This window comes from Alosa alosa, chromosome 13, assembly GCF_017589495.1.
Source record: "Alosa alosa isolate M-15738 ecotype Scorff River chromosome 13, AALO_Geno_1.1, whole genome shotgun sequence".
NCBI classification, from domain to species: domain Eukaryota; kingdom Metazoa; phylum Chordata; class Actinopteri; order Clupeiformes; family Clupeidae; genus Alosa; species Alosa alosa.
The window spans coordinates 1,725,936-1,737,334 of NC_063201.1; the positions used below are offsets into that span (position 1 = coordinate 1,725,936).

At 44.6% G+C, this 11,399-nt stretch overlaps 2 protein-coding genes across 3 annotated transcripts in view; both read right to left on the reverse strand.

The window, feature by feature from the left end:
• si:dkey-17m8.1 (C-Jun-amino-terminal kinase-interacting protein 3) overlaps positions 1 to 7,602 on the reverse strand; it is a 25,845-nt gene extending 18,243 nt beyond the window's left edge. Inside the window, exons 1-3 of the mRNA XM_048260585.1 lie at positions 7,426 to 7,602; positions 6,094 to 6,485; positions 5,327 to 5,521 (exon numbers count right to left, since the gene is read on the reverse strand). Coding sequence (XP_048116542.1) covers positions 5,327 to 5,521; positions 6,094 to 6,192 — 294 coding nt within the window. The 5' untranslated portion in view covers positions 6,193 to 6,485; positions 7,426 to 7,602. The remainder of the gene's footprint in view (positions 1 to 5,326; positions 5,522 to 6,093; positions 6,486 to 7,425) is intronic.
• A 569-nt stretch (positions 7,603 to 8,171) lies between these two features.
• msmp2 (microseminoprotein, prostate associated 2) lies at positions 8,172 to 9,792 on the reverse strand. Of its 2 annotated transcripts, none has more exons than XM_048261231.1 (4): positions 9,524 to 9,792; positions 9,128 to 9,254; positions 8,744 to 8,852; positions 8,172 to 8,573 (listed from the first exon to the last, which is right to left on the reverse strand). In XM_048261231.1, exons 2-4 carry the CDS (start codon positions 9,246 to 9,248, stop codon positions 8,405 to 8,407), a joined length of 399 nt encoding a protein of 132 aa, XP_048117188.1. In that variant the 5' UTR covers positions 9,249 to 9,254; positions 9,524 to 9,792; the 3' UTR covers positions 8,172 to 8,404. The 2 variants fall into 2 exon arrangements, with proteins under 2 accessions (XP_048117188.1, XP_048117189.1); XM_048261232.1 differs by having other exon boundaries at positions 9,493 to 9,792.
• Positions 9,793 to 11,399: the final 1,607 nt, after the last annotated feature.

Sequence of the window (11,399 nt, forward strand, 5' to 3'; positions counted from 1 at the left end):
AACTTTTCCTCTCAGTTTCTCCGGCATCCGGGCGGCCTGCTCAAACTGGTCAGCCCAGGCCCGTGCACTTCTGAGAGGGAGGGCAAGGAGGAGAGTATATATGGAGAGAGGAGGAGAGGAGGAGAGAGGAGGAGGAGAGAGGGAGAAGGAGGAGGAGGAGGAGATAAGGAGAGGAGGAGGAGAGACAGGAGGGTGAGGAGGAGAGGAGGAGGAGAGGGAGGAGGAGAGGAGGAGGAGAGGGAGTGAGGAGAGGAGGAGGAGGAGGAGGAGAGGGGGAGGAGGAGAGAGGAGGAGAGGAGGAGGAGGAGGAGAGGAGGCGAGGAGGAGAGGAGGAGAGGAAGTGGCAGAGGGAGAGAGGAGGAGGAGAGGGAGGGCGAGGAGGAGAGAGGAGGAGGAGGAGGGAGGAGGAGGAAGAGGGAGGAGGAGGAGGACAGGGAGGTAGAGAAGGAGGAGGAGAGGGAGGGCGAGGAGGAGAGGGAGGAGAGAAGGAGAGGAGGAGGAGGAGTGAGAAGAGGAGAGGAGGAGGATAAAGAGGTATATATATAAAAGAGGAGGAGGAGAGGAGGAGGGAGGAGATATATATAAGAAAGAGGAGGAGGATGACAGGAGGGCAGATATAGGAGGATATGAGGAGAGGAGGAGAGGAGGCTATATGAGTGAGTGAGGGATGAGGAGGAGAGGAGGAATAGAGGAGGAGGAAGAGAGAGAGGGGAGGAGGGAGGAGGAAGAGGGAGGGATGGTGGGGAGGCAGGAGGAGGAGGAGAGGAGGAGGAGGAGGGAGGCCAGGAGGAGGGAGGAGGAGGAGGGCGAGGAGAGGGAGGGAGAGAGGAGGAGGAGAGGAGGAGGAGGAGGAGTGAAGAGGGAGAGGAGGAGGAGGACAGGAGGTGGAGAGGAGAGGAGGAGAGGAGAGGAGGAGGGAGGACAGGAGGAGAGGAGGAGGAAGAGGAGGAGGAGGAGGAAGAGGAGTGAGGAAGAGGAGAGGAGGAGGAAGTGGGAGGAGAGAGGACAGGAGGGTGAGTGGGGAGGAGAGGAGGAGAGGAGTGAGAGTGAGGAGAGGAGAGGAGAGGAGAGGAGTGAGAGGAGGGCTAGGAGGAGAGGGAGGAGGAGGAGGGGAGGGAGGATAGAGAGGAGGAGAGAGGAGTGGAGAGTGTGGATGAGGAAAGAGGATGAGGGAGGAGGAGCAAGAGAGGAGCAGAGAGTGATGAGATGAAAGAGGAGTGAAGCTTTGAGGAGGAGGAGGAGGAGGAGAGGGAGGAGGAGAGGAGGAGGAGAGAGGAGGAAGAGGAGGAGGAGTGATAGACAGGAGGCAGAGGAGGAGGAGGAGAGGAGGAAGCAGTGAGGAGGAGAGGAGGAGGAGGAGGAGGAGATGGAGTGAGCAGAGAGGAGGAGGAGGAGAGGAGGGGAGGAGGAGAGGAGGTGGATGGATGCAGAGAGAGTGGAGTGAGGAGGAGGAGAGGAGGGAGGAGAGGGGAGGAGGAAGAGGAGGGGAGGAGGAGGAAGAGGGAGGAGGAGGACAGGAGAGGAGGAGGAGGAGAGGAGGAGGAGGAGAGGGAGGGCGAGGAGGAGAGGGAGGAGGAGAGGAGGAGGGGAGAGGGGAGCGAGGAGGAGGAGGAGGAGGAGGAGAGGAGGAGGAAGAGGAGAGGAGAGGAGGAGGAAGAGGGAGGAGGAGGAGGACAGGGAGGGTGAGGAGGAGAGGGGAGGAGTGAGGAGGAAGCGAGGAGTGGTAGGAGGAGGAGTGGGAGGAGGAGGAGGAGGAGAGGAGGGACAGGAGGAGAGGGAGGAGGAGTGAGAGGAGGAGGAGGGTACAGAGGAGAGGGGAGGAGTGATATAGGAGGAAGGAGGAGGAGAGGGAGGATGAGGGAGGATATGAGGATGAGAGGAGGATGAGAGGAGGGAGGAGGAGGAGGAGAGGAGGATGTGATGAGAGAGCAGAGGAGGAGATATGGAGGAGGGAGAGAGAAAGAGGAGGGCGAGGAGGAGAATGCAGGTAGAGAGAGAGGGAGGAGGAGAGTGGAGGAGAGGAGGAGAGGGAGGAGGATAGAGTGAGAGGGGAGGAGGAGGAGAGATGAGGATGGAGGAGAGGAGAGAGTGGAGAGAGGAGGGATAAGGAGAGGAGGAGGAGAGGAGGAGGATAGAGAGGGAGGAGGAGGAGAGAGGAGGCTTGAGGAGTAGAGGAGGAGGAGGGAAAGAGGGGAGGAAGGAGAGGAGAGTGGAGGAGGAGTGGGAGGAGAAGGAGAGGAGGAGGAAGAGGAGGAGGAGGAGGTATAGAGAGGAGGATAAGAGGGAGGAGGAGGAGGACAGGGAGGGTGAGGAGGAGAGAGGAGGAGAGGAGGAGGAGGAGGAGAGGAGGAAGCAGGATGAGAGGAGGAGGAGGAGGAGAGGAGCTGCCAGATTTTTCTAGTAAATGTGGGGAGACAACTGCTTATAGAGTGTAAAATGTTTATAAAGAATTATCTTTATATCTAATATTTTATGTATTACTTAAAGACCTAGCTATCTCCCTGGGGAATAGGGAGGTAGCTAGGTCTATAATTACAGCAAATTATACGATGACGTTCACAGGTGCATAAGTCTCAGCATGGGACGAGTATATGTGGTCATTTGCCCATTGATAATTTGCACACACAATGCACGACTAACACAAGGTGACACCATGACTCCAAACTTCTTGTAAATAAAATTCATTAATCTTAAAGCTGAAAAATCGAGAGGATCATTCTCGTAAAGTTTCAGATTGTGTCATTTTTCCCAGTATTAGATTAGATTCAACTTTATTGTCATTGTACAGAGTACAAGTACAGAGACAACGAAATGCAGTTTGTGTCTAACCAGAACCTATAAACAAGTCAAGGATGCATTTTATCTAACTCGAATCCATGATACGACAAAATTACACAATTTTTCCAGTATTTGGTACATATGTCAACCAGACTCTTGCACTGTATTATAAGAGTATTAGACTACTGTATCCATGGTGTGAAAATAAATGCCCAAATAACCCAGGGGTAAAAGATTACTGTCACTGGCTATCTTCTAAGAGCCCCACACACCCACACAGACTGGCAGGAGGATTATTACAGTGCATGAAAATGCACTGTTCTGTTATCCGAAGTCTTCTTCTTATTATTATTACAGTGCATGAAAATGCACTGTTCTGTTATCCGAAGTCTGTTCGTTTAACGTAGAAACTTCGTTCAAACGTTGTAACGTAGGTCTTGAAAAGGACACGTGGGGAATGTATTTTTTACTTTTGTAAACGTTATACTTTTTGAGATATTAATAAAAAACAAGCTTATTTTTCCCCATAGACTTTGTATTAGCACTATGACATCACAATGGACTAATTAACTTGATTTGCACCTGTATCAACTTCCAGCTGCTCACTACTAGGACCAATCAAAGGGCCAGTTAAACTGATTGCACCTGTATCAACTGCTTTCTGCTTAACTAGGCCAACTCTCTCTGTGTCTCTCCATTCTACAAGGATATAAGGCACATTCCATCCAACTTTCTATCCATTCATCCTCTTCAAACCATTCACTCATCCACCCATTAAACTATACATCAGCATCCATTAAACAATCTGCCTATCAACATCCATTCAACTTTCTGTCTATCAGCATCCATTACACTATCTACATTCAACTTTTAAACTATATACTCTGTCTCGGGCTTTAAGCATACAATCTGGCTCTCTTAAGACTACTATTTCCTCTGCCCACAACTGTTTTCAAAATAAATGTCCTCACTACAATAATTCACTATTAAATAATTGAACTATTTAAACTACTCAACTATTTTAACTGTTTCAGCCATTTCAACTGTCAGTTGTTATCAACTATGACTCCTGCCAACTGTTTCCAAATAAAAGTTTGTTTGGCATTTTATGTTAATATACAGTATGTTTATATTTTCATGCACTGGTAATTTCCTCGAAATTACATTTTCTAGTTCAGCTTCAACCGTTTAACGTAGAAACTTCGTTCAAACTTTGTAACGTAGGTCTTGAAAAGGAGACTTGGAAACCATTCACTCATCTACCCATTAAACTATCCCATCAACATCCATTAAACAATCTGCCTATCAACATCCATTCAACTTTCTGTCTATCAACATCTGTTACACTATCTACATTTAACTTTTAAACTATATACTCTGTCTCAGGCTTTAAACATACAATCTGGCTCTACAGATCCTGTTCAACTATTTCCTCTGCCCACAACTGTTTCAAAATAAATGTCCTCACTACAATAATTCACTATTAAATAATTAAACTATTTAAACTACTCAACTATTTAACTGTTAAGCCATTTCAACTGTCAGTTGTTATCAACTATGACTTCTGCCAACTGTTATCAAATAAAAGTTTGTTTTGCATTTTATGTTAATATACAGTATGTTTATATTTTCATGCACTGGTAATTTCCTCGAAATTACATTTTCTAGTTGTGTTAATAAGCCAGTATGTCCTAGCTAATGTGCTGATAGAATATTTAAACAATATTCAGCATATTCACTATATGCTCAAAGAGAACAAAACCTGATTTTATTTTTTTATTATTTTTATTTTTTATTTTTAAACACCTAAACACCTAGTGTTGTGTAGTATTCTTTGCTTTTGTTTATGTAAAGCACATTGAATTACTCCTGTGTATGTAATGCGCTATAAATAAACTTGCCTTGCCTATTGTAATATACACGCTATAACACAATAATCTACCTATCTTTTCTTTTTGTGTCCTTGGGCGAGTATGGCGTCAGATTACTTGATCCAGGGTTTTAAAGACACTCCATTTGTTCATGCTGATTAAAGTATCAAAATGTTTTATTAAAAAAATGTGTCAAGTCTACACATTACGGAGCCCCTAAGGGGACATGAGCAAATAAAAATCTAAAGTTTAGTTTCATGTGCTCACGTGAAACTTTCATGTGCTCACGTGAAACTTCCATGAAAGTTTTGTGTGCGCACGCAAAACCTTTTCACGTGAAACTTTCATGTGCGCACGTGAAACTAAACTTTAGATTTTTTTTTGCTCATGTCCCCTTAGGGGCTCCGTAACACATAACAAACAAAAATACATACAGAAACATGGCATTTATTACTATGGGTTGTGGTCCAATTGTCATAAATGAGAAGACATTTTTCTATTAAATTCGGTAGGGCACAAAGCAAGGACATTTTCTGTGTCTGCAGTGATCAGATTAAAACAAAGCCGTTTTAATGATCTTTTTTCAAATCTTGAACAGCCCAGGCCACACATGAATTCCAACTTCCAATTTCAAGGCCTGATTATTAGTGAACATCACCGTGGTGACGACCTCTCACCTCTTGGCTCTCCCTCCTGAGAGTTCTTTCGCTCTGGTACCTCTCCATCAGCTCCTCTCGGTCCACCTTCCCCCGCTCGGCCTCCTCCTCCCGCTCTCGCAGCTGGGCCCGGCTACTGGCCAGGCCTTCCAGCACCCACACCATCACCGGCACCAGGGACTCCACCACGGCGGACCCATGGGTCTCCACCACAGCCTGCCGGGAGCGGGAGAGGGCAAAAGAGCGGGTGAGAGGTGCACGAGATGGGGGTGAGACTGGGGTGAGACTGGGGTGAGACTGGGTTGGGGGTGGGGTGTGGAGGAGACAGGATGGTCAGGGACAGGAGAAATAAGAGATAGCGGAACAAATTCAACAGCAGATTGGATTAGAGAAGCAAGTTCAGGTAAAGTGTGTGAGATCGTAGGAAACGACGAGATGGGGACATTAACCTGTAGGAAATAAGCCAATGTGTATGACACAAATACAAGCAATTAAATCTTTATAGCCATTAGCCGACCTTTTATATCTAGAGATTAGTTTTGCTTCAGTGGCCTGGAATACATATTGGAAAGTTCTATCAAAGTAAGTGTTTGTTACAAAGACCACCAGAGCAGTGAAAGCCTTCTAGCATTTGGCCAAATTACAAGACAGATACACTGGTGAGGAATGAGGAAATGAGATACAATTATTTATAAAAATGAGGAAGTTGAGCGGCAACAAAGCAAGTTCACAGGAACAGGCTGGTAAAGCTATGTCAATCACCATGGGCAAGTGTCATGATTGGTTACCTGGAGCTCCGAGTAGAGTTTGCCCGCCTCTTCACTTACGATGTCAGGGTCCAGTTCCAATTCACCCCCTCCGCAGAAAACACTTTCTCCACACTCCATCTTTCCTCGCCTTCCTTGAGTCCACTACCTCAAAACTGCTGCAGCTGTTCAGTGTGTATAGTGTGTGTATCTCTGTTTTGTGTGTGTAGGGGGGTATTTGTAAATATGCCTCAACTTCTTGATGATTACCCAGGCAGCACTACAACCTCGCTCACTTGGCTGCCTAACTTGTCCATTTTTGTATTTCACATGACTGAATCAAAGCCATCCAACTTCAGGCAAAATAATAATAATAATAATAAAAGAAAAAGGTCAGTGACATCTAGCTGATGTCTGGGGGTGTTTTGTCCATTCTGAAAGACAAATCAGATATAAAGCCTTTAAAACTTATTACACAGGGGTGTTATTACAGTTTTGAATGATCTATCTGAAATAGCTTGTTGAATCAGATATCCGGTGTAGCCCACCAGATAACCCCTCATTAAGCCAAGTCCTGGACTTATGCACATTTTCATGGACACAGTTTCAGTCTATCAAAACGACCCATACAACAGCAATCCTATGTGTACTGGCTGACGTGACATAATTCTTCACTCAGGAATAACCACCTCCCCCAATCCCTCCAACAAGCTTCTTTTCAACACAGAATCAACTCACACACAGCTCAACAGATGTGGCCTCCGCTTAATCCGTTCTTCGTGAGGCACAGAACTCACGGCAACAGAACACTGGTCAGGTGCTCCCGCTCGACACGTGCAACATCTAGCTAACACTTCTGTAGACTTTGACAGTGTTGAGGTTTCGTCTTGGAAATTGCAGTGTTAGTAGGCATGTTATGGCCGAAGTTGAACAACCCGAAATGTACAAAGCTGTGCTTGCAAACTAACCTACCACAAGGAAAAGACCAACTGAACACCATGTACGTTTCCCATTTAGTAAATAATGCAATTGCTGATCGTATCATGTTGCAGGTTAAATTCATATGGTGTGTTAGCAATTCCTCCTCTGTGACACTGCCTCGGGCAACGAAGCGTACACACTCCTTCAAACACAAGCTTTGACAGAGTGGCGTTGCCCTCGCTGTCTGCACAATAACAACAACAGTCAACCCGCAAACAGACACAAAAGTGAAATAGAGAGACCAAAATAACTACAGTTGACTGACGTTAACAGACACCTGAGCCACATACTGTACAGCAGTTACGTTTACAACTTGAGCTCAGTATTCTTGCGAGAAAGCCTTACTTAGGGGCTTCCTCGAGGCTATAACTAGCTTGACTAGTGTCAACTCACCTTTGATCACGTATGTTTAGTAAAGTTCGCTTTGTTGAGTTTAGAAATTTCCCTTAGCAAGGTCCACTTCACAGAAGCTACCAATTACTCTAAACCAGGTTAAAGAAGGAGGTGTGGCAACATGGTAAGAAAAGGGAGTGACATAGAGTAAGTCCTATCCAAATGCACATTTTCTTAGTAGCCTCCAATGATAGCCAAACGAAGGCGGGAAGGGGGCAGTTCTTTTCTTTCCCCGTGAAAAAAGACTTTCCTGAAACCTGAATATTAACACGTGACATGAGATAGTTCATGTGACCAGTTAGCACAACGCTAATCTACCTGTTTAGATTCATTACTGCTTTGCCTGATGATGTCGGTCTATTCATTTTCGAGCCAAATGCAAAAGTTATTGTTATAACACCGGCCTGTTGAATAAGGTAGCGTAAGTAAGTTTGCCGCAATTTAGCCTGAATTACGTTGAATGAGATACTTTTAATTAATAGGCTATACTTACGACTAAACACTGCTTTATAAAACAGGTTAGGTCTAAATAAACACTCAGTGTAATTCGTGGTTTGTTGGAAGCAACATTTAGGTAAATGTAGCGGGTACCAGAGTTACTTTGTAACATTACAACACACTTAGGACACAGTTTCAATTATCAGGCCAAAGCCCTGTCAACTTTGTCAGATTAAAAGCCCCAACGTGGACCTTTAGATTTCATTACAAAATAAGCAAAGTCAAGAAGTTAATGAACAACAATTTCCTAAGTAGTTAAACAGATTTTTTATTTCACCAATCAGTAGTTCAGACACATGGGATTTCATAGTGATGTATGTTAAACTTAAAATATGACAACCAGTCAAATATTCTACAAATAGCTGCAGTTGTTGTGTGCAAATGTTTTTAAACAGATTGTGGAGTTTTGTTGTGCGTTTGTCACTTCCTGCACAAATCTTGGCTGTATTAGCTGCATCACAGGCTGTCAGGTGTCAGTAGATCAGAACATAGGGTCGTTGTCCGACTTCCAGGTCTCGGTTCGCAGCCTTCCCCACTTTCCATAGAGGCAGGGCAGTTTGCGATTGGCCCTCATGACCGCCACACTGATGCAGGAGTCTGGCTTCTTAATGACCTCGCACCAGTCGGGGTAATCAACAGGCTGCGACGCGCTGTGGGAAGAAGACACTCTCACACTTCTGATCTCAACTCTTGACATTTTGCAATTGTTCTTAATTCTCTAGGCTATATCAATCAAATGAAATAGCCTACACATTCATAAGATGATATGCTTGGGTTATTTAGTGTGTGTGTTGTGCGCCCAAATAAGACGAGGACTCACTCTTCACAGCAGCCAACTCCAAATGGTTCCATGCACACACACTGGTAGCAGTCCTTAGTTAGCCAGCTCTCTCCGATACCATACGCCTGTCCTTGGTACTCACACAATCCTGCAGAAAAAAATACAATAACATTCACCGATCTATTGTAAAATCTCTTTCTTTCTCTCTCTCTCTCTCTCTCTCACACACACACACACACACACACACACACACACACACAGGAAAGCAGATGCTTCTGATTTAGATAAGATCATCACTAAGAATTCAACAGAAAGGGTAGTTGGTACTGCAGAGCCATATGAGTCGTGTGTGTGTGTGTGTGTGTGTGTGCGCATGGATGCATGTGTACACGCTTGTCTGTGAGTGTGTGTGAGGGTTTGCACCTTTGGTGTTGAAGTAGCACTCCCCTCCTCTGTAGACCGAGAGGCATGGAGTGAGAAGACTCATGAGAAAAGCACCAAGTAGGAGAGCCCTTTCTGCCGCATGGATGTGAGCTCCAAACATGATGACCTACCGCAACAAAGCAGAATGCAGGATGCTTGTCAACACAGAGAGGAAATGTCAGGTTTTGTGTCAACACAGAGAGGAAATGTCAGGTTTTAACACAGAGAGGAAATGTCAGGTTTTTCTGGGTTAGAGAGAGAGACTGACAAGAAAATGCCGTAGTCTCAACATTTTTTTTTATTGATTTGATTTTTTTTCCTTTGCATGCAGTTATTTTATGTAATTTATTTTCTTTTCAGCTCACCTGAAAGTTAGGTGTGAATAGCACGTCTCACCTGAAGATGATTTCAGTGTGATTCCTTCCCCTTTGTCCCCTTCCTCTGTGTTTTCCCCTCTTGCTTCTTCTGCGTCTTTCTCTTCGGCCGTCGTCTTCTTCTCTTTATCCTTCTCTTGTCCTTCAAAAGGTCACTCTTCTTCTCTTGTCCTTCAAAAGGTCACTCTTCTTCTCTTGTCCTTCAAAAGGTCACTCTTCTTCTCTTGTCCTTCAAAAGGTCACTCTTTTCCTTGTCTGTTTCCCTCGCACCCTCCTACTTTTCCCCTTCTCGTGCTGGGATGTGATGAATTCCTCTAGGATCTTCCATATTTATACCTCTCTGTCTCTGCCCCCCTCCCTCTCTTCGACACACACACACACACAGACACACAGACTACTACTCCAGCTACAGTGTGTGTGGGTGTCTTGTATGTGTGTGTGTGTGTACACAGTGTGTTTGGGAGTGATAATGTGGGCCTTATTAGCTGAATGGATTGAATGGATGAATGGCCTTACTGCACCTGCTTATTCCCCCCTCTCTCTCTCTCTCTCTCTCTCTCTCTCTCTCTCTCTCTCTCTCTGTGTGTGTGTGTGTGTGTGTGTGCATGTGCGTGTGTGTGTGCATGTGAATGTAAAATGTCTTGTTTTCTGTGGTGTGAAAAGTATCCACAAAATCAGAGAGAACCAAACGATTTGTGTGACTTAAATTTGTTTCTTTTTAACCAATGCTTTAGAAACTAACATCATGTGCATGTGCATGAAATATTAGTAATACAAAATCAGAGTAATAATTGCATCTTCCAATCTGCTAACACTAAAGCACTTGTATTCCATTAGCGTGTGCTTGTGTGTGTTTGTGTTTGTGTGCGTGTGTGTGTGTGTGTGTGTGTTTATGCACATGTCTGTATATCCATTGGACAGGAGCTTATCCATGTGGAATGTGCGTAATCAGTGCTTATCAGACTATCTGCAGAGTGTGTGCTCTAATGTGTTCATTGTCACAGGTGGTGTTTGAGTGTGTGTGTGTATCTGTTCACATGAAAGCAAAAGTTTATCTTCCAATCAGCTGTGTGTTTGCACTGCTGTGCAGAGTAGACTTTGTATGTGTATGTTTGTGTGTGTCATTTCCTGTCAATTTCATGTAAACTGCCTATTGGCTAGTGTTACGAGCCTGAGAGTGCTCAAATCCTTGCATCTGTTACAGTATAGCGCCCACTGGTGACTAACTGCAGAATGAACTCCCAGTGTAGATTCCCCAAATGTTTGATTAGGCGTTTGCCCAATTAAGACACCACTTAAGCATAATATGAAAACTTCAATCATCCCACACACACACATATATATATAGTATATATCTGTGTATATATAGTATATATACTTACTTATATACGTATACACACACACATTTAAATTCTTTATTTGGAATAGAAGATGAGCATATATCATGGCATAATCCAATTTTGATAGAAAGGTGTACAACAGCAGCCAATATCCCAGTCCATTATGCTCATTAGGGGTAAAGGTGGCACCTACGCCTCCATATGTAGAGGCTGCCAATTACTGCTGATACAGAGCAATATCTTGTCAGTTTCTTGGCCTTGTTCTTATGTAGTCCACAGATCTGCAGGCCTCGTGCACACATCTTGTGCACATGGCCTACAGTAAACTACCATAAATGAGGGCAATGATTTTACAGGAGTAGCCACAGTTATTGAAAACATGATGGTTGATATTTCAACAGTTTCGAAGCATAGCAGATGTCCATGTAAGCATAGAAAGAGCAACCAGTTTCTATTATTGTAACGGCTTTGGTGTGTTTATTAATCACAACTATGTCGGGTGTATTTGGAAAGTTATGTATGGCAGTTTCCAATGTAGCACACTGTTCGTGTTGGGGG